This window comes from Rhyacophila brunnea, unplaced genomic scaffold, assembly GCF_057557595.1.
Source record: "Rhyacophila brunnea isolate RB1 unplaced genomic scaffold, BYU_Rbru_1.0 scaffold_23, whole genome shotgun sequence".
NCBI lineage: Eukaryota > Metazoa > Arthropoda > Insecta > Trichoptera > Rhyacophilidae > Rhyacophila > Rhyacophila brunnea.
In genome coordinates this window covers 26,663,666-26,691,665 of record NW_028232893.1, presented here as the reverse complement: position 1 = coordinate 26,691,665, position 28,000 = coordinate 26,663,666, and the positions used below count along the sequence as shown (strand labels likewise).

Here is a 28,000-nt window from a genome sequence, read left to right as displayed (position 1 = left end):
AAACAGGACTGAAAATAAACAAAAACAACAAAATGAATAGCAGAAAAAAGTAAAAAATGTATTTTTTTTATTGTAATTTTGAAACATTGTTTCCGTTTCAACTATGTTATGGTTTATTCATCAAATTAGTGAAAATCGCAATAGATTTTATAAATTTTAGTAAATATTTAGAATTTCAGTGAATTTCAAATTAATCGTGTTCGTATTAATGGGGTTTTACTGTATATATTTTCATACAAAACAGTTACATATTTCAATCTTATTTCATGATGATGTAATAAAATTGTATGAAATTGAAGCAAAAACGGGAACTGTGGTCTATTGATTAAGTTAATTACAAGTCATTTTGCATTGCAGATTCTAGGTGTAGATTGCTTAAAATAAGCCTTGAACATTTACATTCATAATGATTGGATAGTGTACATTTAAATTCAACTTAAATTTGACATTTGGGATTTGAATATAAAATTTAGTTTTAAATACCAGTAGAAACATACTTCCTCATCAATTCTATGTAGGTAGTCAAAAGCAATACGTTGACCATTATTTTTAAGATGAATAATCACGTAAAACACAGCAAAAGTCTTTAAACCAAAACGCGAGCCGCCATTTTGTTTTCAGTGCTACCAACAGAAGATATAAAATAATAAACTTGTTAACAATATAACGCATGCAATCATTTAATTGAAAAGTCTTCAAAATGCGTATAAAAAAGTCACGTATACTTGTTTAATCCTCAGCACGTTGATTATAATGAGAACAGTAAGGTTATATAAAATATATTCGAGAATTATTGTTATAATTAATATAATTAATACAATTTTGTCATGTATAATTAAGGGTACGTTACGATGATCCAGATTAGCACAAAAAAAAAAAACTAATCATGGTGTTACCGTACATGTGAAATCAATTGGAATGTCTTTGAGAATTTTTTATAGAATGTAAATAGTAGATGAAAATATATTACATACGTAACTTTTGATATACTAGAAAGGTTCAACTATAAGCAGGCTCACACATACAAAACCGACGCAACCGCAACTCGCCAACTTTATCCATGTAGTTTATTTGAAATCACAAAACACAACTTAATGCACTGATGCGCACAAACTTCACTCAATATTGCCGATTTATAAAAAAATATATATACACTGGCTCTCAGATACAGATATAATTTATCTCTATCTGGGTTATTTCATAAAATCACTGTTCTTTGACTGATGATATTTAAACTTGTTTGCGTGACTGACAACTTAGTCGATATGTTTTCACTCTACAGAATATATGATGTCGGTGTGCAAGATTTTATTTGTGTTCAAATTAAGTTGAAGTCACATCGATTCTGCGTGCTGAGGCCTTGAAAATTCCTTATTAATTAAAATTGAACTATTATCTTTCCAGATTTGTAAAAAATGTATAAAAACTTGAGATTCCTAACAACAGTCTCCAAATAAAATCATAATGCCTTTTTTGCACACAAATACCAGATATAGTCACGACTTAGTACAATGAATTAAAGAGCGGTGCTTTGAAGGGCGCTCTTCGCTTTAGATAGATCAATAGGTGTTGTGTCTATATTCAGGGTGCACTTCTCCGGACTCCTTTTAGCCCGAAGACTATACCTTCCGTTTGCGTCGAACTTAGAAATATTCCTCTTAACGAGTGATTCTCTGGTCCGGCCCAAACTGGGGCAATTAATTCTCAAGTTGGCCAGACTGACGTAGTTTGAAGTCGATATGCCGAGCTTGCTGTCTGTCAGCGGTATATCCGGGCAAATTTTACCATCGGCAAGTGGTATATCAGGCAACGGTATATCGGGACATATTTTACCTTCCATGTCTATTTTACTCGACGGACATTTATCATTTCCGTTGTCGCGGATCACAGGATTACTGACCGGCCGTTTCGATGCAGAATCCACTTCGTCTGTGTCATTATTCGAAGTTAACTGCGGAATATTTTTAAAATTGCCACACCTGGCCAGCGGAGAAGGTACATCGATCGCAGTGTCATTCTTAACGGTCATTTCGGTCGCATTATTTGTATACTTGGGTATATTATTAACTAAAGGAATGCCTTTATTGAGATCTAATTTCATGGAATTTTTATCGGGCGGGACATATTTCAGCGGCGAAGACCTCTTCTCGCGGTAACTGAACCTGCCAACGGAGTCATCGCTGAGCCTGTTGTGTCTTCGTAGAAGCGGCGTCATGCATTTGCCGAGAGTCGATGGCTTTGGGGGGATTTTTATCTCCTCCGGTATAGACAGTTTATTAAGTTCCGCTGACCACTTGCTGACTTTGTTAGGGCTATATTGAGTCGGCCCATTTTTACAGTCTTTTTCTTCTGTAAATCTACATGTCGTATTGACAGGTGGTTCAATATATACATTCTTAACTTCCGGTTTTGGTGTAGTGACAAAAAACGTACTTTTACCTTTAGAACACTTGTCGACTTTTGCAGGTTTCGCTTGATCGTCAGAGGTTATTTGATGACTATTCGAATTGAATATCTTTGACAGGGGCTTATTAATCGAGATAGATTTTCTACCGAGCTTCGGTGACATTAATTTCTTTGCGAGGATATTAAAAGGCTTACTATGAGATTTTTCCGGAGGGCGTTGTTGTTGATCTTGATTGGGCTCGAAATTCTGCTGCAGTATTTTAATATTAGATGCGATCTGCGTCTTCCGTTTACCGTTTTCACCAGCCTGCTTTTGCTCCGGATTAACAGTATACGTCTTGGGCTCGTTCATAAAAATCCGCCTAAAGGCTGACGGCGACCGAACTTTACATGTAACTTCATCCGGCAAATCGTCAGAATCGCTACTCTCATCCAATAGTTTATCCGGAATCGAGAAATGTCGTCTGACATTGGAAGTGTCGATAACCATCTTACTGTCGGTTTCCAACTCTTCGACAGACTGAATCCTCAAATAACTAGGCGTATCCGTCTGATCTACATCAGCCTCGAAACTGGTATTGCAATTGTGACTCTTCGACTTTAAAACCTTAACGAAATCGAGATTGGGCTTCTTAAAATTAAAATCATTCATCCCGGCTGTTACATTATTGTTATTTGTAATTTTGACAGTTTTATATGAGTCACATCCCGTAGGGGAATCACCTTCGCAGACAATTTTCCTGGCTTTATTTTGAAATTCGGATTCCGCGATTGAATCATCGACAGATTGCCGTTTCTCGGCTGAATTCTCCTTGGGCATTTCTCGCCGTCTCAAGATGATAGGTCTATCCAGCCACTCTCTGACATCATCCACTTTGGTAATGTTGATTGTCTTGTCGTCGGTGCTGAGGATGTAACCGGCGGGAGTGGACGCAAGGGCATTTTGACTCTTGCTGAGGAGGGCTCCTTCTTCGACTGTTTTGTTGGGCAGGCAGAGGTGGCTGGCGGAGATGCATTTGGGGCCGAGACCTCTCAGCTTCACCGCCTCCGTAATTGTTCCCGTCTTGGTGACGGAGTCCACTTCTAATATGTCGCCGGAATTTGACTGAAAAGACAAAAAAGAAATGTTAGTGCATAACAAAATGATGGAACACATCAAATTTTTAAATCATTTTGAATGACATCAAATACATAAATAATATTAGAATAAATTTTAGAAAAAAAGTTGGACTGAGTGGGAATCGAACCCATGTCTTTCACTTTCCCGGTGAGTACTTTGGTCTCTAGTCTATCGATCCGTTTATGCTTCATGCAAATTAAATTATCATAACAAGAGGCAGTCTGCTTTGTGAACTGTAATGACCAGTGGCGCACCCAGGATATAATATTGGGGGGGGCCCAAGGAGGAGAATGTAAATTAGTCCCATAGGCTCTTTTTCTTCTTCACAGCCTAATTTCTCGTTTATCGGTCTTTTGTCTATTGCACTCGGTGTACCTACACCATGGTCCTAACATCCTGAAACGGGCCCTCAGGCTAGGATATTTGGCGGCCCCCTTACCTACCGCTAAGATTAAAGGCAGTGTGAAACACTAAATTAACGTTTTCCAAATTGTGTTTTAGTTCAAATTAAGGGTACGGTGAATTATTGGCGATTTTTAATACATCTACTTTAATAATGAAACTGTCGAGTATCGACACATAATAATCAAAAAAAATATTGCACAATTATATAAGTAATTGAAAATGGTCATGGCCATGAAGAATAATAGCAGGCGACTTTTTTTACTATTAAAGTTAATTTATGATGTGTGTTTATCTCACTAATCTGGTCAACCCGACACGCCGGGCCCCCAATAACCCGGGCCCCCAGGCTAGAGCCCTGTCAGCCCTCCCAAGCTATGACCTACACCACTCCGGAATTCGGGTGGACACGGAGAATTTTTTGACAGTTCCATTAGGGATTGGGTTTCTAAAAAAACCCGACATTAGTATTTCGAAATTTTGTGTTAGAAATTAAAATCTAAGAAATTTTTATTTGTCTAAGCCCAAAGGTATAGTTTATTGGCTTTCAATTTCAAAGTTTAAAACGGGGGTTTGTTAAAGTTTGGTAAAAGTTTAAAATGTTTTAAAATGGGGGTGCCAGGGCCCCTTGCCCCCCCCCCCCCCCCCCCCCCCCTGGGTGCGCTATTGACTGTTGGTCACTAAAGACAAAAAATTTGGGGAGGTGAGCCTTGAATTTTTATTTTCTAATTTCGGGGGCCCGTGGTATGAAAAAGTTTGAGAAGCACTGATCTAGACTCAAGAGCTACAATATGTATGCCAAATTCCACCGAAAAAAAATGTTAAAAAATGTTACACGACCGCCGACTGTGGTGGTTTTAGTCGTTCTTTTCGCTGAATTTTTATTGTCGATTTTTTAATATTGAGGTTCCAAAATATTAATTGACAATGGACAAAAAAAAGTATTATTGCATTTAACTTATACACAAACCTCTTCAACACAATACAGCCTGATTTCTCGTTTATCGGTCTTTTGTCTATTGTACTCGGTGTACACCAGTCCGGAATTCGAGTGGACACCGAGAATTTTTTGACAGTTAGGGATTGGGGATTGGGTTTCTAAAAAACCCCGACATTTTCGAAATTTTTGTGTTAGAAATTAAAATCTAAGAAATTTTTCTATAAATGTGCTGGTGAATTACATTCTAATAATTTTTATTTTGGGGGGTGCCAGGGCCCCCTGGCCCACCCCCTGGGTGCGCCACTGGTAATGACATTGTTAACGTAATCGTAACAAACGTTTGGCCGAATTTTTAATGGCGTTCTTGTCTTGAATAATGATGTTTTTTTATTCAATACTGTATAATTAAAAACGTTACTCTTTTTTATTGTCATCCACAAGTTAGTGTTACCCCATAAATATTTGCTAATAATCCCGTCACCTTGCAAAGCGTGGGCAGAGGAGAGTCCTCTTCGTTCCGCCTGAGCCTCTTGTGGTCCGGGGGGCATGGGCAGGGGTTCAGGGTGGGGGGCGGCGAGGGTAGATCGGGCGGGCCGGCGTACTGAAGAATGTCGTTGAGCAGGTCCTGTGGAAGGGTCCGCTGAACCGAAAGGTGCATCGTCAGCGCCTCCAGCCACACTTCCATCACCTCAAACGGGGGCCTGAAATAATGTCAAATCCAATAAATATGAGTTTATTTCCAAGAGTTCGGACTTCATATTACAACACTTGATCATAAATTTTTACAGTTTCATATTATATTTATTATGTCTCAGAATTCAGTCACATTCCCTGTTAAGACATTCAAAACAAACCTTCTATCGGGGTTGAGATTGCAACAGAGGAAGGCGATGCTGTAGAGATGCTCAGGACATCCTTGGCAAAATGTGTCTCGGAACAGAGACTGATTCAAGCCGAAATCTGAACTGCGCGGAAGAAAATCCGGGTCCGCGTGCACCCTTCCAATTATCTGTTAAATGGAAAAGAAACACGTATAGTTCAATACTCGGAAAGGAAAATGTTTAATAGAAGTATTTGATGTTGAACAAAGCTTACCTCACAGAGAACAATTCCAAACGAGAAGACATCCACCTTCTCATCGTAGACGTTCCCTTTCATCATTTCTGGTGCCATCCAGTATGGATTACCAACAACCTGTTAACAGAAAAGAACCAATTATAACGTGATAAAATTTTTTTTTTTTTTGCAAATCACGAAAACTTGTATCTTCTAGGTTCAAAGAAAAAAGTGTATTAGAGATATTAAGGTGAAAATTTGTCATTTATGACATTAGCTCACGCGTTTCCAAACATATTCAGTTTACAACGCATTTGGTGTATCAGGATTTTTCCACAGGATGGGAGTCCACAGTCAGAACATTTCCTTTTGCATTACAGCATATTACGTATGGGGAAGGGTCTGATATTATTGGGGGTATACATTTTGACTTACTGTGTAACGTTTTTTTCTTTCCCGTGCGGAACCTCTCTGCGATCGCTCCAGGCTTCCGGAAACCCCTGTCCTTCGTACGATTCGAGCCAGTCCAAAGTCTGCCACGATCACAGTCTTGTCCTGAAGCAAACGATAATTAAATATGAATGAAAATTTTACGGCGACAACTGTACCTTTGACTGTCACATGAAAACAGCCTGATGTCTGCAAACTAATGTAACCTCTGAAGCTCTTTAAAAACGGGTAAGGCCAGCAGAGCGTCTTCCGGCCGGGGTCAGTCTTGAGTACCAAGCATGGAACGCCCTCAATAAACTGCAAACCACGGTAGCGCGCACCCGAGAAAATATTTTTAATCATATATATCGCACCCTCGCAATTAAACTGCCACAATCCAAAAAACGTCAAACAGAGAAAATCAGCTTTGAAGATTTTACCTTTCGCATTTTTGTACTGTGTTTTTGAAATATGTTTAGATATTGAATGAAGTTTTGACTTGAATTTGATGACTTAGAGATATGAAATTTTCGGTACATATACTATGAACGATAGACAATGAAACATAGTAATTAACTCAAAACACGTAAATTTGGAATTGTGGCGGTTTAGTTGCGAGGGTGCGATATATGTTCACTAAAATGCAATTTCAACGAGATGTCACAATCTGGGTTAAATGATGTTGCCTTTGTAAACTTCTGGGCGACAACTTCAAACCATTGAACACCCGTCATGACAAACCAGCAGAACTACAGACAGCTATCATGTGAGTGAGGAAACAAGAAGTCTGGTTAATGACAAAATTCACGTGTTAAATATGAGTAAACATGAAATAAGAAGTATTGTTACCTCTCTGACTAGACAGTTGTGCGAGTTGAGATCCCTGTGAATGACGTTCATGGCGTGCAGGTAGGCGAGTCCCGCGGCGATGTCCCTAGCGTAGCCGGCCCTCTCGGCCCAGGGGGGCGCCCGCGAGCCTTCCAGCAGGTTACGCAGGGTGCCGCCACTTATGAACTCCGTCACCAGGTGCAATCGCCTCTCCTTGTACAGCACGCCGATAAAACGAAGCACGTTTGGATGGGACAGCGAACGGAGTACGGCCACCTGGACAAATGCATATTTAATTATTCAATTTCAAAATGTTTTAACTTATACGCATCCATGTTGGTATATCGATACCAAATCTATAACCTAAAATTAACGCGTGAATTATTCATTGGAAACCTTAACATAATCAGAACCAGACTGAAAATGCCTGGCCAAAAATAAAGCTAAATCATAATTAATTCTGAAAGTGCAATTATACGCTCAGCCAATGGTATTTTTTGTCTAAGTCGCCCAACAACTTTCTATAAATAATGCACCCCTCACCCCGCGGTACGTGAAAGAGTCAAGAAAGCATATAACAGTATTTACACGTTGTATAACGGTGCTTACAAGGAGCCACATCCGCAATGCAATAAACTCTAAACAAAAGAATTGTGTCGATTTTTTCTTCGCAAAAAAATTGATGGCTACCCGGTTACACATAAAACATTTCACCGTGGCACAGTTCGCTGTGAGTTTTCTTATAGGAAAGAGATGACCGTATACTATACGGTCTCCAATTTTATTAGATTCAATATGAACATTAATTCAATTTTTAGAGCTAATTTTGGCTAAATTCATGAATTCAAGAATGAAAACCTAACCTAACCTAACAAATAGTCCAGTGTATAAGGATATTTTCAAAATTTGTTTGCTGATCGCTTCCTGTAAAGTGTAAATCGACAAGAACCGTATTATATTTAGACATGTACTTTATGTCAGAGGTTGGACGGTCTTTAATATACGTGCGTTAACATCATTTTACTCCCTACTTCAATTATAGTTTGTCAATTTATGGCTACGGCCGTATGTTGTAGCTTAACCACTGGGGAATGCCAAAAAACACTACCTTATTCTTAGGTCAATAATTATTATAAAGCAATCATTATTCGTAGGATGTTTATCACACTTGAATGGTCAAAGACATAGCTTATAATCAGTATCTTTAGAATTATCTTCAAATGTGTTAATCTTGCCCATTTTTTGAATAATAAAATACCTAATTCTTGTCAAATTTGGGATCACAGAGATTATCAATATAATTTTTTATCGTAAATATTTCACTATAATAATGTCGATATAAATTATACTGATGGTTTTATAAATGCGTTTAAAAATTAATAAATGTAAAAAATCTTACCACCACTGCGCATGCATGTACTGAAATATGACTATATTCTAAAACATTAGAGCGAGAGGTTTAAAAGAATACTATTTTATGTAATAAAAATACTTTATGCAGTCATCAAATGTTTAAAATAAATATAACGGATAACAAGGCTTCAAAATTATATAAATAGATTATCTACAACGTTTAAGGTATGTCCAGGATCATGCTTTGAAAATAGAAAAAAAACTCCATTTTGACCCATGCTGAGCACGTCCGCCCTTAACTTTCGGAAAATACACAATCTTTTACCTCTTTGAGAAAGTTTTTCTGGGCGTCTTCGTCGACCCGATACAGCTGTTTGAGGACCATCACTTCATTTGTGTCTCGATGAGTAACCTTGAACACCTGACCGAAGAACCCACTGCCGAGAAGTTCACCCTGGAGAGAGAATGAAAATTATATTTATTCCGCATTCACATACATATTATCTAGTACAAGAGTTGTAGAGTAGATGATGAAGTACGTGCCTGCAGGAGATCAGCGGCCCGGAAGACAGTGGGGGGTGGGCGGGCGTCAACGCGGAAAGACCTGGTCCTCGACAGGTCGCACAGCACTCCGCCACCCTCACACGACTCTGAATGCTCGCATGCAGAACTGGAACAATCGCAACTTATGAATTATGGGTAATTGTTTTAGTCTAATATGTATAGGTAAATCGTTTTACAGTGGCAAAATGGGTACGGCAAATACGGCTTGCAGTTGAAGTGGTATTGTTTGCTATCATTGAAACAGACATTGTCGCAAGCAATTCAATACACGCACGAATCGCCTATGGTGCCACTGTAGAATGATTTACCTATACAATGGTCCAATTACAGTAGCGTATATAGTAGTACAGTAAAACTCCGTTAATTTGAAATCGACGATACCAACAATCAAAAAAAAATATATGCAAAAAATACAGTGAAATTTAAAAAGTATTTTTTTTGTTTTGTAACATTGGTTCCGTTTCCGATACAATTTCTTTCAGATGAATACCAGTGTTGACTATTCTGGTGCATTCATAGAATTAGTGGAAATCTCGCTACAGTAAAACCTCATTAGTAAGAACACTGATAATTTGAAATTCGCCATAATTCGAAATTTTTCCGAAAAAAAGTCCCTTGAACATTATTTTCATATACCTTTAATTCGAATTTCATAATTCGAAATGATTTCAGAGTCTCTGGCATATAAAAATATCAATAAACCGTAATAACATACACTATTTCATGAGCCAGTCATTGAAAATTGTGACAGACTTTTCTTAAAACATCAAAAATTACTTATTTTATGATGGTAATAAAAATAATCCTGACATTTTATGACCCAATTCGGTAGGCACATCTATGATCGGAAACGAAATTAAAAAAAATCAAAAAAAAAAAATTTGAAAAAATTTTTACATTTTTGCCCCATACATTTCGTAATTTGTAATTCAAATTTTTTTTCAATTTTCGGTCCCATGGAATTCGTATTAATGGGGTTTTACTGTATATTGGATCTCTTTTTATGCGGTTTAATACCCCGTTTACTATCATATCGTCTCTGTTCTGGCAGAACACACTAACTGGAGAATACTAGTTTTGAGTAATTTGACTTTGAAGTTGTTAAAATGTTTGAAATGGTCTATCATGTGAGTTTATTAAGTAATCGTAAAAACGATGACTTTAAAATAAAGACTATTTATTTATTAAGAAGGTTTCCAGACGGTAAAGTTTGAAATAAGGAACATTTTGGTATAACTAACTCAATATGTCATTCTTTCGAATTAGTGTCTTCTGCCAGAACAGTGACGATATATTAGTCTCTGTCTTCCAAAGCGGATGTTCTTCAACGCCTCAATGGGTAGTGTTAATTATTTCACTAAACTATCCCAAAAAATACACCGTATGATTCTAGTCCTCTCTACGTTTTCTGCCAATTTAAAATATCTCTGTAAAATACAAAGCTACATGCTTCACTTCGGTAGAGGATACATTGAAATAAACAGCGAGATTGAAAATATTCACGTGGAAACATACCCATCGAGAAGCCTGGACATGCTGGAACTCCTTTCCTTGTCTCCCAACGGCGCGAAATGACGGCGAGCGGCCGCTTTCCGCCACGCCTGCCGTCCTCGCAGGGCTTCTTCGCCCACCCCACGTCGCCTGAATGCTCTATCACGGCTTCCATAACCTACAAATTGAGTCATAATCATATTAATTCACTGCACTTCAACAAATTGAGCCCATATCCGGAAAACGAGCGTTATCCTGAAAACGGCGTTCAGAGATATTGGCAGTTAAACATTTCAGTTGGTCGTTGTGGAGATACCCTCATGTCCTTAAAGCAATGTTAATTATTATAAAAGTGAATTCGAAAAAATTCTACCAAGAATTTCAATCGTTTTTGATATCGACAAAAGTACTAAATTTGTTCTTCAGAAAAATATAACATCAGATAAATTTTCATGTACCCCGGGATGTAGCGCCGTGGAGGAAGAAGAGTAACTCAAGCATTGTATGCGCCTACTCAAACATACGTACCGATAATCTTCAAATCAATAAGTAAAATAGGTAACCTGACATGAAAAAACTTACTATCTTGTCAATTGTATTGTATGAAAGTGTGAGGCGCCTAAAATGGATAAGTACCTACCTTTTTTAGGTGTCCCAGTTTGGGGGAAAAAAATAAATGGTCACGTTATGTATGCCACGTAATTTAAATCGTTTTACGAAAAAACAGCGTTATTGCGATGATGCTCGTTTTCCGGATATGGGCTCATTTGCAGTAAATTGTAAATATTGACTACTATACATCAAAAAAAATCTGTTTTCAACAAGTGAACAGGAGATAGTTCAATTATAAGATATGTATTATTTACCACCAGGGATCTGTGGCAATTTGGCGTTGTTTTTAACGTATATAGCGCCATCCTTTTCTCTCTCACTCTTGCAATTCACTGTCTCCGCAGCATCTTCAAAAACGTTGACGTCTGCATTCTCGCTCTTCTCCGCGTTTTCTACACAACAAATCTTATTATCACTTTCCCTGCTTGGGGAATCGAGCTGAACGACGATCATAGACGGTTTGTCGGCTATGACGTTGGCGGCATCGGTCTGCATCTTTTCGTCTTCTTTAGGCGTCGGTTTCTCACAGTCGGCGACAGGATGCGTGGTGACGTTTTGAATTTTTCCCGCTGATTCTGTAATGTGCTGCGGAGTCTTTGTGGCGATGCTGTCGGGATCATGTTCGATAGTCAGCTGTAAGAATAACAACCGATATTATAAACTGTTGTTTCCTCGATGACGTACAGTTTCATTAATAATTTGTTAAAGCAATCTTCTATAAAGACAAAATCTAGTTCACCTCGCCGGCTATTACCTGAAGAACGCTATCCGAGTAGCATATGAGATGTTCAATCTGCGAAATGGGCTGGTCCTTCACCGGTGTCCCGTTTATCTCCAGGATCCTGTCTCCGATGTGCAGCGCCATCAGACCACATGACACATCCACACTGGAAAAGATTTTTTAAATAACATAAAAATACCAACAATGACTATAATATTTTAGTCGATATATTATATCGAAAGTGATTCAATATAATATATAAAAATTCTTTTTCTCGTCGGTAAATTTTAATATTATATTCTCAATAATATTAACGACCACGAGTCAATGGCAAATGTTAGATGTATAATTGCCAGCTGCAGAAGCAACCAGCTCTACTGGGCCGACTTCCATTGATAGATGTTAAACAAGTAGATATAATAGAAAATTACCATTTGAGACTTCAGATTCAACTACATTATTAATTCGAATTTAGAGAAATTGAAATTTAGTCCTTGCATGATTCAAATTATGAATAAGGCCATCCGCTCACGTGAATACTCAAAAAAGACGAAACTGAAACTCCAATATCTAGCTAAGGTATTTCAATGACGGCTCAGTGACGGCAAGACTGGAATCTCTTAGTTTAGTTAGTTAGTTAAGCCAAAGAGACGCGACATGCTAATCTCCCAGTCTCTCAGTTTCCAGTGACCCATAAACTGTGGTACTAATACCAGTATATTCGATGAAAAACCATATTTTATTACCAAAATTGGTAGCACTGAACTGAAATTTAATAAAATTTGTGGCAGAAGTTGAAAAATACCCCTGCCTGTATAATTACAGGCTGCCAGAATATTCCCATAAAGATATTACGGAAAAAGCTTAGAATGAAGTAGGAAAGACAGTGGGTTTTCGACAGTTTGAGCTTATAAGATTATTATTTCAAGTGGGTTTCAGTAGCGCCGTGTGCGAGGCATCAGTCATTGGCCAATTTATGAGTTCCATCAGCAACCAGTTCGTCGGATTTTAGTTTCTCCATGAGCAAAAGGCCTAACATGAGGTCGAACATAATGAATGGGGTGGGGTATTCGTTTTGAATAGTCTTTTTCTTTTTTCATACCTATGAAAAAATAAAGCTTAGTGTCGTAAATTACTCATATTAGCATGTATTATACAGTGGAAACGAACCTTTTAAAATAACTTCTCAAAATTAAATTGAAATAGGTACAATTAGTAGGTTCATAGTTACATAATTTTTAATTCCGTGATTGAAATTCGCTGATTTTTATCAGTCATTGATGGTATTGGAAGTACTTACTTCAGGTAAAGTGTTAATACATGTAATGGTGTACCGATGATCGTCACAATATTAATTAAAACATAACAAATAAAACGGCATGCAACATACGGCAGGCAGAAAACAATAGCTAGAAACAAAGAAAATAATAATACCAAAATGGGTGCCGAACAAAATCCCGAAAGGCCAAAATCCCAAAATGCATGTGATCATTGAATAAGTAAAATCACACCATTACATCTATTTGAAGTGGATAATATATCTTTGAGATTTTGGTATTTGGTAATTTAGCTTTCGGGATTTCGACCTTCAGGATTTCGACCCAAACCTCACCAAAATATATAACGTGCAGAAATACATACAAAAAACTACTGAAATAAACATCTTCGCCCTACAGAGAACTGCAATAGTTTTATTTATAATAAATGTTTTTTTTTTTAATTGTACAGAGGCTCTTTGGCCGCGACTCGCTGTGATATTCTACGGTTTTATCACAGGAATACACAAATTGCTACTTACATTAATTCCACTATATTATGTTTATTTCTTATACTTACTGTATAAAATATTCTAGATTACATTAACTTCTAGACTTTTAGATAATTCTACATATTATTATTATTTAGTTGATAGGTAAAATAGACAGCACACCGACACATACAAACGACATGACAAAATAGTAAAAACACTGCCACATACCGTCACGGTGGTGGTGACCTAACCTATTGCACATTCATAATTTTTACAGATATGGATGCACTGTTGCCAACTATCTACAACAAAAATATACCAGATGGGTCAGATATTGACTTTATAGGGAAAATTAAAGAAAATGGCCATGACACGAACCCCACATGTAAATCGAGTGTTCGAGATATTGAGAGCTTTCAGTCGTGATTATATTGAGATGCACATCGTGTACTGTCACAGCGACAAATTTAGTTGATGGTTTCGTCATTTTGCAGAATATTCTGAATGATCACCACCTCTGTAAATTCAATGATGGAGAGTGCCAACTCTAATGTATTAGTATTTTGAATTATTATTCATTAATCATGCTAATTTAAATCAATTTTAACAGTTTCTACGTGTGCATACGTTAAAATTACTCGCGATATTATATCCATAGATAATATTTTGAACAGAACCCAATCTGCAGACCATAGATAATATAAACACTCTCGATATTAATCAATATTAAATATAACTATTAGCAATATACAAATAAATTTAACTAAACCATTCTAAATCCATAAATCTTCCGACAACATAACATATTATGTACATACGTAATTATATAAACTACCTAAAATAGCTTAAATGCAAATTAAATCGGCTACAGCCAGCCGTAGAATAAATACACAATACTATTTCTCCACCAATCAATTCTAAACACGAGGCTACAAAATAAACTGTGCGTGCATTACGAGACACAAGAAATAGAGACAGAGTCGTGCTTGCAATGATGATGGTTGGTTTGTACCTATATTTTGTGACCTGGATGCAAAGAGACAGTGTCGCCCGCACTAGTGACCGTACCAGTGCTGCCAACTTTCCCTGCATTGCGTACAACAGTCTGTGAAATGTACACAACAAAATTTATGTATCAGGCACTCCAGCTATATGGGAAGATTTTTTTGGAAGTAAATCGATAACTGACTGCATATTTAATTTTGTGTCAGAAATATCGATAGCTCGTCCAATCTACAAACAAAATTGTTGTCAATAAATTAATTTCTTTTAGCTTAACACAAGTTACATTGACGTCATTCTACCTTGTAAACCTCGTTACAGGAAACTGTAAAAACAGTCTAATTTTAGTTTTAAATAAAGTTTCGAAATTTAAAAATGAAAACAAAGAACAAACTCTTTATACAAAATGACAACGATTCATTAATTTCGTAATGATTAGGTATACTGCCCCCATAAGCAAAAAGATAGCCATTTGCCAAGTCACATTTTGAGTTAGCCGGCTCGCACGTCACAATTCGCCTCGTGTGCCTGAGAGCCATAAATCAAAACTTCCGAGACCGGCCGGGCAGTGTTGCATGACACAACCTCGCACATCTATCAAGCGACAGTCGCGCGTAGCCTTCGAAGCGTATTGATATTTCAATGCGGTGATCGGCGAGCCGTATAGGAATGACCAATTCGTAGGTGTTTCTTTGTGCCTTCGACCCTCCGACTCGGAGCCCGAGAAGGATGCAACATGTCGATTGCAACAGCCAGATGAAACAGTTGCATTCGATCAATCTGCGGAGCTCCATTTGGCTACATGTGATTTGTTGTTTCGTTTTTACGCGAGACGAGTTCTGATATGCGAGCCGGCTTAATGAGACGTTTTTTCGACTTTTCTTAAGAAATTTTTCAATAATGTGGATGAATCCTTTGATTTATGGTATAAGCAAAAACCAGTATATTGTCAATCGATGCTGAGTTTTTGCTTAAGAATTTCGTTATACTGTCGTTTTTTTGTTTAGAATAACTACCGTTTTCGTGAAAACCACCAAAAACAATATGTCAATTTTTATACTGAAATAAATTTTATACTGCTTTTGACTTTGTGTCAAATGGTTCAGAATTTCACATAGAGTACAGTAAAACCTCGTTAATACAAATCCCATGGGACCGAAAATCGAAAAAACATTCGAATTACGAAATATGAAATGTATGGGGGAAAAATATTAAATTTTTTATTGATTTTCATTAATTTTGTTTCCAATCATAGATGTGCTTACCAAATTTCCGATACAATTCTTTCATATTAAAATCTGTGCAAATACCATGTGTCATTGATCCATAAATTGAGCGACAATTATATGAAAATACCAAATATTTTTTATTTTTCCAATTTGTCAACACAATTGTTTGTTTGGCATTGGTCCTCTAGTAAAACTATGTTTTTGATGTTTTAAGAAAAGTCACAATTTTCAATGACTGGCTCATGTCATAGAGTGTACTTTATTACGATTTATTGAATATTTTTATATGCCAGGACTCTGAAATCATTTCGAATTACGAAATTCGAATTAAAGGAATGGTTTTATATGAAAATAATGTTCAAGGGACTTTTTTTTCACGAATATTTCGAATTACCGCGAATTTCGAATTATCAGTGTTCTTACTAACGAGGTTTTACTGTATTCTATACACTAACTCAATTTGTGATATATGTCGAAAAGCTGCCCGTTAGTACAGATGGCTTGATTAGTGAATCACGTTACCAGCTCAGTCCCAATATAAAAAATCCAAGGTTTATGAAGTGTCCCAAATCATGATTAGGGATTCCAATCCCGGGATCCCGAATCCCGGGATCCCGGGATCCCGAGCTATTTTCGATACCTATGAATCCCGGGATTGATAAACATAATCCCGGGATTTCGGGATTGATTTTTTTATCAATTTGTATGGAAAATAAAATAAAATCGAAAATATAACAGAAAAAATACTTTTAATAAAAAATAACTACATTAGAAATAAACTGAGTTTGAATGAAGTTTTATACCCATGTGTAGGTAGCCGATTCATTTTATTTTTTCACATAAATTATTAAAAATGAGAAAGATTGGAAAAAAACAATGCTTCGCACTTTTAACAAAGTAATTCCACCATGATATCATACGTTTTACGGCAATTTCATATTTGGCTGACTAATTAGATTTATGAAGCGGAAAGGCCATAAGTACGCCATGATTATTTGCTTTACTATTTTAAATCTCGCTAATCCATTCATTATGTCTTTACTATCAGAAACAGCAATCTCATATTAAATTCACATTATTATTTATATTACAATATTATTTACTTAATTAAACTTGTGTATTTCCAAGATTGAACGTATACAATATTAACAATAAATGTCTTAAATAGAATGAATTATACTAGATTTATTTTTGATCGATTTTATCAATGTTATTTGTAAATATAAAAATTTTATATAAATAATGGAAAAAAAATTCCAATCCCGCGACCAGTCCCGGGATTGTCAAATTGTAATCCCGAAATCCCGGGATCAGAATTTTGGCTCGGGATTGGATTCCCTAATCATGATTATGTATTAATCTAAATATTGTTAAATAATGATTTGGTATATTTGGCTCTCTATCTTTGTACAAAAATAGATGTAATCTGTCCTTTCAAAGGTTACATTTCTATTATAGTGTGAATGTTAAGGTCATAATATAAAAAGCATGTTCCGTGTTCAATATAATTTATGTATGTCGTAATCAATAAAACAAAACCATCCACTCGCAACAAATTCAAGTTTTAAGGTTTATTGAAATACTTGCGTTTTATAATAGTGTGAAGTTTGCTTGAAATGAACAATTTGTAACCAACTTCACATTGGTATTGTGTCACCATCTATAATCTATATTAAAATTCAATTCCGAAAAATATCAAAACCGAAAAGTTATTGATGTATTTAATTCAAACATTTTATAAAAAAATTGTTATTCAACTACCTTTTTTTACTTGATTTACAAATCCATAATTATTACATCCAAATGAAAGTGGTGGATTCCAGAGAAAATCTTGGTTGTGATCCGGTTCATAAATAACAGACAATAATTAACAATATAAATCAAAGATATTCTTACTGTTTGATTGTGAGCCCCCTGTGCGGGTCCGGCGCCAGCCTCAGGAGAGGCGGCATAAGGCATGGGGAGGGCGAAGGAGACAGAGAGGGGAACGAACTCCTCGGGGGCACCTCCACCAGTTGGATAGCGTGGCGTCCCACGCCACTTCTGCCCAGCGGACGCATCACGCGCTCGTAACAAGACCCACTAAAAAAATCACAAATTAATATGGAGTTTGCTCATTGCATCAGTGTCAACTAAATATAATATGATACAAAATTGAGGAATTCATATTCAATTCTGAATTTATCAAAACTGCTACTGCTGATCCATTTGAACTATGTAAACAATGTAGAGATTAGACTATACTAGATACTAGAGGGAACCTTATGAAATTTCAGTATTACAGCACTTGATGGCGCTTCTGGAACGTTTTTAATTTGGTAAAACTGTTAGCCGCAGAAAATGTCTTTGATCATTTGTATTTATTTATAACTTTACAAATAAAAAAAAATATGTATAAACATAATATTCTTTTTAACACTACACAGGCCATGAGGCCTAATGACTGTAATATAATCGAACCTGGAGCCCCCGGATGAAAGGCCAGCACCTTTTGAACAGGACTATGAGAATACAATGTACACACTGAATGTTTATAGCTAACGATTGTATTTGAAAAAATTACCAATAGAGCTTGGACCGTTCGATGAGGGCATAGGCCTCCCCATCACCGATAAAAGCGGAGCACAGCTCGCAGCAAAAGCACTCTGGGTGGAAGCGGTGGTCACCAGCCGCCATCACAGGACCAGTTATTATCTAAAACACACAAAATTTTAATTAACACTATTGAATATACAAATGAATATGTGTATTAATTAAGGCGCTAAGTACCAAAAACAAAAAAACTGTCATTTTTATAGAAAAGTGTTCTACATACTAACGCCAATAACTTCAACTATGGTCTAAGTGCCTCAAGCAAGTCAAAAAAATACAGCAAAATATTTAAACCTGTCGACGTTGTAAGTCCGTTGGCCTGTTTTATTTATAATGGTGTAAATAGCACTACAGTGGTCAACCTCATTCGATATAAAATGGCTGACGATGGTGTGTTGACACTTGCAAGTTCTTAATACCTAAAATTATAGAAGCTGCCGTGATTGCTTCACACTGTAAAACTACATTTTTCAAAAGGTCTGCTTCATGAAATTTTACTGCAATGACTCAGTATTTTGTAACTACAGGCAATACTACTTTTTGGTACTTGGAGCCTTAATTAATACACGTATTCAAATGGTGAAAGAACGCCTCACTTGTAAGATAAAAATACATATGAGATCTATCGGCTGTATCTAATTTATATCAAAGCAACAACTAAGGTAACAGCCAACGATTTTTATTTTTACGCTTCATAAAATTATTTTGTAATTACTTTTACCGACTGTAATTGAGGAGCTGAGGATTAAAGGAGTATAAGTGACATAAATAAAAAATGAATTAGGAGCAACTACCACCACATATCTATTTATACGTGAAAACGTTTATCTGAAGAATTATAAGTATTTTATTTCCATCAATGGAGTACACTCCATGAACTCCTTTTATAATATTATGTTATTATTTTCATAGCAATGTATGGCTGCATTTAGCGGATGATATCTATAACTATAAAATGGTTAGGATGAATATTCTAAAATGTACAAAAAAATACACACCTGGGTGCATTGCTGACAGGACTCGCCGTACCGCGCCCAATAATCAGCCTGGCAGAAGAGGAGGCCATCTTTTTCAAAATACCACGATGACAGCGCCGCATCACAGGCTGAGCATCTGAAATTTTATAGATCGTTAACTGTATGCCACAGAAAAAAATATGTTTTAGGCACATTGACGCATGCCGCCACCTTTGGCAATTATTTTGACGTGTACATGTTTGATATTTCATACGTATGACATAATCGATTGTTGTGAGTTCATCTTAATATTTTAAATCATGATAATTCGATAGATCTGGCTACTTATTGAGACCACAGCGGACAGCCCATAGAGATTAACTCATGGGAAACGCCACCAATTTCCCATTGGGAAGTCTATTTTTTCGATGGATGGCCGCACTCTTCCAGTCCGTCCAAGCCACCTCCCTCCAGATTAGGTCACCCAAGGTCTTTAAATTCAACTCGAAACTATCCCTCTATCTTGTATGAGGACAACCAGGACTTCACTTTCCCTCCAATTTCTCAAATGTCAGTTTTTTTGTCCATCCTGTGTACATGGCACAGCCATTTAAAGCGGCCAATTTTTATGGACTGTACGATGTGCAGGCTCCCGTACAAAGCACCCAGCTCGTAATTGTACATCCGCCACCACCCTGTGTGTCATTGATGGGTGGGTTCGAAGATACCGCGCAACACGCTCCGCTCAAACGAGCCCAACATTCTTTGATCATGCACCAGATTTCCATGGCAACCGGTCTTATTAGTGTTTTTTGCAGTCAGTTTGTTTGTGTGTCAATTCTATGCATTGGAATATATCACCTTCATTAGACTGAAGTGACATATTTTGATGCCTAGCATAGCATAGACATAGACATAGCCATGCAATATTTCTTTTCGATTTCTACGCTAGACGAAATTGTTGACACTGATTGTTAATTTATTTATTTCAAATATATGTAGGAGTGGTCAATGGTGTGGTAGATGAAAGACGATCGTGGTTATTCATGATGATGGAGAAGTGAGAGTTTATTTATGGTTACATAAGTACAAGGGTACCACTTCCACTGTGCCTTAAGCGCAAAGTGTTCAACCAGTGTGTGCTTCCCGTGATCACATATGCGTGTGAAACATGAACCCTAAGTAAAATAGAAATCCATAAACTTAAGAGTGGCACAACGTGGTATGGAGAGGTGCATGCTGGGCATAACGCAAAAGGACAAAAAGAGGAATGAGTGGATAAGGAAGCAGACAAAGGTTTGCGATGTAATAGAGTTTATTAAAAGCCTTAAATGAAGATGGGCTGGACACATAGCTCGAAGAAGAGACAATCGTTGGACAAATCTAGTCATCCAGTGGTATCAAAGAAGTACAAAACGTCCGCAAGGTAGACCTAGTGGCCGCTGGATCGATGAAATGATAAAGTTCTCGCGGAAGTACGTGGCAACGCAATGCACAGGACTGAGAAGAGTGGAAACAGCTTGAAGAGGCGTTCATCCAGCAGTGGATAGATTCAGGCTGATGATGATGATGAAGTACAAGGGTACAATCGGTATAATATAACACTTGTTTCCTCCCGACAGCCTTTTATTGAACCTGTCACGATGGAAAATGCTTACCTCAGTAACTCAGCCATTTGGTGAGAAAATATAATAAACGTTTAATGAATATAACCGAGGTAAACAAAGTGCTTACTATGTAGTAATTCGATTGTGTGAAAAATGTATACAAAGAAATTACACATAATAAACAATAAATAATTTACTAATTAATTCATAAAAATTAATTTAAAAGCGATCCACATATCATGGATTCTCCTGACACTACTTGGTTCTCACAGAACCATTGATAGCCACATAGGTGGTTGTGACTGGTTCTCCGCCGTCTTTAGCTGTCAGTCGCCATTTTGGAATTCAGCTATCTTTTGTCATCGAATTATAGTACGCCGTCCAAGAAATGATAGTATTTCCGCAAAAATAATAGGATGTGTTGAAAATGTAAGTTTTTCGTTTGTCACATAAACATAACGGAGAATTCGAGAAATTTCGATACCCTGCTTTATTTAACACGTTGATCGCCATGGGGGTCACCGGTGACCGGCAAAGAAGACCTACCTTAGAGTTGTTCTACAGCGCCGGTGGGCATGCGCGCAGTGAATTTTCCGATACGCGGTGACCGGCATGGCCCTTCTATATATTACTGCCACTTGGCCTGAAAATATGTCTTCCCAGTCACAAAATATAGGCTCAGTAAAGTAAAGAATGTACATAATGAAAAAAAAAGTTTTCCTTTTAAATTGTAAATGTGTTTTTATTGATATAAAAATAAAAATTAAATAGATTATAAAAATGTAAGTTAGGTATAAAAATTATGTAAATAATAAAAAAATTGAATTACAAAAATGGTTATAATGTTATGTGTATCCAGGTATTATACTACCCAATTTGAAAACTTTTATTCCGTATTTGTGCCTTTTCTGTTTATTATACTATCTAAATCTAAATATAATTCGACCTCACATAATATGGACAGGTGACCGGCGAAATGGCCGGCCTGGCGCAATATAATAAATTAATTTGTTGGCGCCGCGACGGACACATGTGGCCTGCACATCATAAAAACCAATATTTACGTAAAAAAATCATCAAAAAGAAAAAAAACATTATATTCTTCCATAACCTATCAAATAATACCTTAGAAACAAATAATCATTTTTTAACTATTTTATGTATAACTAGTTGGCGATCAATGTGTAAAAAACCTCTTACGACCGAAAAATGCTAATCGGCGAATTCAATTAATTCCATTTAACCTAACCTAACCTAACCTAATCTACCCGGCGAATTTAATTAATTCCATTTTTCAAAATTGTGGTATTTTTTAAGTACTATACTTTTTAATAGTACGCGGACCAAAATGTACTATAATTATAGTTCGGTTGGCAACATTGCGCTCACTGACAGATGGCAGCTCGCGACGGCGGAGAACCAGTAAAAAGACCCGCCACATATACTATTTTACATTGTAGATGTCAAATAGATTCTTAAAAAATTGCCAAAAACATAAAGACTAACCCAATCTACCAAGCCTTCCTCGTTTTGACAATTATTATTTGTTGAATTATTTCAATTAAGATTTTATTTTTTCGCATTTTTCTTTAGTTCTTGGTGTATTGTCAAAAGAAAAGTCAATTTGAAATATGAAGCAGTAGGTATCTGTATATTTACCGAAATCAATACAATTACTTAATTAGAAATTGTTCAAAATAACGTGATAAAATAAAACTACGTGACAAAATAATGTCACAACGGACACGTCCGTGAGTAGAGGAATGTCCTCCTGTCATGTTTGTTTTTTTTCATCAAACGTCATAATATGGTGGTATAATTTGTGGAATAATTCGTAAAAACGCATTGCACAAACCTGAAACACTCCATGTGCCATTCCTGGCCCAGCGCAGAGACATAATCTTCGTCAGAAAGTTGATTCAAGCAACCAGAACACACCCCATCTTCAGTTTCTGTGCTGGCAACTAAAAATAAGAAAAACGTTCAGAAAAATGCTTAACGAGAACCAAACCACGAACTAAATTACGAATCAATCTTTCAAGAATTCGACATTCGATTATCATTGCGCATTTTGTTTTTTAATAACTCGGCAATTGACTAATACTTCCTTCGCCCACACACAAATTCAGCATCCGATGTTTTGTCATTTACACGGATTAATACAGGGTTGATGTACGTAAAATGTCACACAAGTGTGGAAATCATTAATTGCTTTAATTGAAAACAATTAATTTGAGGAAATTACCATTATTTGGTGTCTCAGTCATTGTCAAATCACTTTCGCATCACACCTTGACAACATCATAACTGTCATGGCCGCTATATGTCATTTACAGGTGCGTTATGCGATTCTGCGTATTGTCAATTGTGTTGTTTTGATTGGAATGTTGATCCAAAATATACAACTGCTCACAAGCATTAAATTTAATGAAATGAATACTTTACATATTAGGTATACTTGGATTATATCTTGCATTTTTTTGCAATTAATTTAAAACAAATAAACATTTAAAATAAAGCACAATTCTATTGTCTGGTTTTAATTCCACTTCGTTTAATAGATAGTAGTACTACCAAGGGCACACTAAGCGAGGGTGTTAGGTGTGCGAAACATCCGGTAGGGTAGCAGGATTCAGACGGCGCAAGAATCTGAAAAAATATTTTTAATAATGTTACAATAAATATTATTCAATTACCTACAACTACATAAAGTGAACTTGATGATCGAAAAAATTGCCTGCGATCAAAAAGATTGCACTCGGGTGCTTTTTTCTTCCATGGCATTAATGTATATTCTTTTATAAATTGTACTTCCATGCTCCATCGATACTTACATATCTATTGGTTTAAAACACTTTAATTCAGACAATAGAATAACTTTTCTTTGAATTCTGTCATATTTTCACTTTTTTTTCATTGGGAGATACAGAGATCGGAGTCAGCTGACAAAAAGGTTGAAAGCTTTTATTTTAAATAATACAATGTATTTCCAGCAAGAATCGATAACTTTTAACACTATAAGAGAATACTTCTCTTATGGTGTTATAATAATTATTAATTAATAATAATTAAAGTAAACTAATACACCACTTTTTCAAAATAGGTACCTCCCTATCTATTGTTAACGTTTGCTTATCGTTATAGTAAGCTGGGTCACAAATCTATACTTGTCTCGACTGCAACACGACAAATCGACCCCTGAGAATAACAAGGTTCCATCCATCAGTTTTGGGCAAATGCATTTTTTTCAGTGGGAAATGTTCCAAATACAGTAATCTTCATTTAGTTGTAATACCAACGCGATTTAACGGTTAAATACGGAGATAGATGTTGCATTAAGTTCCAACTTCAACAATCATTTAACAAGAATAGAGGATCAAGAGTTCAACTGTAGATGGAACCCTGTTACTCTGAATTAAAAACGAGATGTGACATAATAAAAGGTTCCATCTGACTAATAGCAAAAGATCATTATATTATTTTATCTGAAGAATTGAGTAGAAAATATGATGATCACATAAAAACTAAGATAGCTATGAAAGATGAAAGAGAGAGGGATAGAAAAAGTGATGTATAAAAATGTTATTTTAAAAATGAAACTAACTCTGTATAATCCAGCTGGGAATAATGTATTTGGACAAAAAAAGAACAGTATAGAAATATGTTAATCTATATGCCTTTGGAAGACATGGTGTATGAAGCATTGCTTAAATTATGTACTTATATATTTTTTTTAAATATTAAGTACATAAGTAAGTAATAAAATTTTTCGAATAAGAAAACTTTTTTATATCTATATAAATATAAAAAAGTTAGTTACACCATTTATAACTCAAAAACGGCTGGACCGATTTTTATGATCTTTGAATAATTGTTGGATTTGTCTCCGCCACGAATAGCAGAATAACTATTAAAGCATCGGAAAAACTCACGAAAAAAGAAATTATGAAGAACATTCATTTGCTTATACATTTCGTATGGAATGGCTTTTTTGATGATATCCCGAGAACTGATTGACTGATTTCGATGATTTTTTTTTTTGTTCGTCTCGGCTTCGAGAAGCTTCCTTGCGCATTGGAAAAGTAAGAAAATCACAAAAAAAAATCCGTTTACAACGCCATCTCTGATACATGAGTATTGCAATTCAGTTAAGTCCATCAAAATACATTTGCAAATATGTCACCAAAGGCAACAATAGGTATGGCGGTTTTTGGCGTTCAAACTCCCAATACCAACGATGAAATCACGCACTATCAAGTTGCTCCATATGTGAGCTGCAATGAAGCGATTTCGTGTATTTTCTCATTACCCATTCATGAACGTCATCCCACTGTTGTACATTTGGCGGAGTATCTGGAGAATGGTCAACGAGTTTATTTCAACGCATCAAATGTTGCTCAACGTGCTGAAACACCTCCAGCGATAACATTGACCAGTTTCGTTTCGATTTGCCAAAGCGATCCGTTTGCACGAACGTTGCTCTACTCTGAGATGCCACGTTATTACACTTGGTACGCTTCATCGAAGAAATTTCAACGTCGGAAGCAAGGCAATGCGGATCCTGATCATCCGGATGTGCGTTCTACTGATGCTCTTGGTCGCATTTACATAGTTCATCCGAAGAACGACGAATGCTTCTGCTTGCGGTTGTTGCTGGTGAATGTTCGTGGGCCGACATCATTTGAATCACTTCGAACTGTCAATGGTCAACAGTTGTGTCAACAATGTCAATCGCTCAATTTGCTTGAAAACGATACTCATTGGAACATGACAATAGCTGAAGCAATTATTTCTGCATCTCCAAGTCAGATACGCACATTATTTGCTATCATTATTTCGACATGCGTCCCATCAAATCCACCTGAACTGTGGAACAAGTACAAGGATGACATGTCAGAAGACATTTAACATCGAATTCGTGTAAGTTCAAGGAATCCCGATCTCGAGGTGAATGAGGAGATACATAACCAGGCTTTGCTTTTGATCGAAGACATGTGTTACCTCATGTGCGACAGTTTGTCAGTCAAGTTAGGAATGCCAACGCCACATCGTGGAATGAACGACGCTTTCAATTGGAAAGTGAACGTGAATATAATTGAGATGCATTGAACCATTCAGTTCGAACGAATGTACCACTGTTGAACCCCCAACAGAAGGAAGTGTACGATACGTTAATGAAGGCATCTGATGATGGAAATGGTGGCTTATTTTTCCTCGACGCGCCCGGTAGAACTGGGAAGACATTCCTCATGTCATTGATTTTGGCCACTGTTCGTGCGAGATCGGAAATTACTGTAGCAGTTGCTCTTCTGGGATAGCGGCCACGTTGCTAAAAGGATGCCGAACGGTTCATTCAGCGTTGAAATTACCTTTAAACCTTCAAACGACTGAAAAACCAATTTTACTATCTGGCGATTTCTACCAAACACTACCAGTCATTCCAAGATCAACCGCAGCCGATGAAATAAACGCTTACATCAAATCATCGACTCTGTGGCGCTATGTGAAGAAACTTCAGCTGACGATAAACATGCGAGTTGCATTGCTAAACGATCCATCTGCCGAAGATTTCTCCAAGCAATTGCTGACTATCGGTAATGGCCGTGTTCCTGTCGACGAATCGAACGGATTGATTTCGTTTCCGCTGAATTTTTGCAATTTCGTCTCAACGAAGGACGACCTCATCAACAAAGTGTTTCCGAACATTATTGCTAACCACAAAAATCACAATTGGTTTAGTGAACGAGCAATTCTTGCGGCAAAGAACAAATATGTGGATCACTTAAATTTCACAATTCAAAATCAAATCGGTGGTCCATGCCATTCAAATCTATCGACTGTGTTACAAACGAAGACGAAGCAACCAACTATCCAACTGAATTTTTAAACTCATTGGATCTGCCTGGCTTACCAACGCACAATTTACAACTGAAGGTTGACTCTTTAGTCGTCATGCTTCGAAATCTGAACCAACCAAAACTATGTAACGGAACGCGTTTGGTGGTCAGAAATCTCATGGGCAATGTGATTCACGCGACGATAATCAAAAGAATGTTCAAAGGTGAGGAAGTTCTCATTCCGAGAATTCCGATGATCGCAACCGATATGCCATTCGAGTTTAAAAGAATTCAATTTCTGATTCGTCTTGCATTCGCCATGACGATCAACAAATAACAAGGCCAATCATTTGGTGTTTGTGGCCCTAATCTAGAAAATGAATTTTTCTCTCACGGTCAATTAATTATTGTACGTAGCATGTTCACGTGTCGGCTAACCGTCCGCTTTGTTCGTTCTTGCATCTGACAACAAAACGAAAAATGTTGTATATCACAAGGTGCTTCAATGAAGGGAATCGACTCGAGCGTAACCCATCCGCAAATAGTTTAACAGATAGTAGTGCAACAATGCTACGCTAATCATTTCGATTCGCTTCAATAAAGCAAATGCCTTGCTGCCACGTGAATTACATTCGTTTCATTGTTGTTTTAATTTAATAAACCGTATTTTTTGTAGTAGGTACTTATTCCACTTTTAATCAATAGATTAGGACCGGTTTCGTCCGCCTCAGAGGTCGAAAATAAAATGAAAAGGGACATTTTCAACCTCTGAGGCGGACGAAACCGAGCCTAATCTATTGATTAAAAGTGGAATAAGTACTAAAAAAAAATGCGTTTTATTAAATTAAAACAACAATACAATGCAGTTCCACCATGAATTGATAGTTAACAAAATAAAAGAAATTGAACTTAATTCATTTTGAGTATTCATTTTAACTTCATGAAAAACTGAATTTAATGCAGCTAATAAGTTAACATAAGATTTCTTGATTTAATAAAAAAAAAAAAAAAAAAGATTTCTTGATTCTGAGGCGGTACGAAGTTTGCCGGGTCAGCTTGTTTCATATAAAAATGGTTAGTAGTCTCTAGTTAATTATTGTCACTC

The 28,000-nt window shown here is 36.6% G+C and overlaps 1 protein-coding gene across 2 annotated transcripts; it reads right to left on the bottom strand.

Annotated features, from left to right (window-relative positions):
- Positions 1 to 78: 78 nt before the first annotated feature.
- On the bottom strand, positions 79 to 23,372 carry LIMK1 (LIM domain kinase 1). 2 transcript variants are annotated; one of them, XM_085950535.1, is made up of 17 exons: positions 23,304 to 23,372; positions 22,914 to 23,022; positions 19,494 to 19,608; positions 18,467 to 18,597; positions 17,800 to 17,985; positions 14,685 to 14,777; positions 11,956 to 12,088; positions 11,456 to 11,834; positions 10,614 to 10,767; positions 9,078 to 9,204; positions 8,860 to 8,988; positions 7,203 to 7,457; positions 6,360 to 6,479; positions 5,964 to 6,062; positions 5,723 to 5,877; positions 5,350 to 5,569; positions 79 to 3,511 (listed from the first exon to the last, which is right to left on the bottom strand). In XM_085950535.1, the coding sequence occupies exons 1-17, from the start codon at positions 23,323 to 23,325 to the stop codon at positions 1,517 to 1,519; spliced, it is 4,422 nt and encodes a 1,473-aa protein (XP_085806661.1). In that variant the 5' UTR covers positions 23,326 to 23,372; the 3' UTR covers positions 79 to 1,516. The 2 variants fall into 2 exon arrangements, with proteins under 2 accessions (XP_085806661.1, XP_085806662.1); XM_085950536.1 differs by lacking the exon at positions 14,685 to 14,777.
- Positions 23,373 to 28,000: the final 4,628 nt, after the last annotated feature.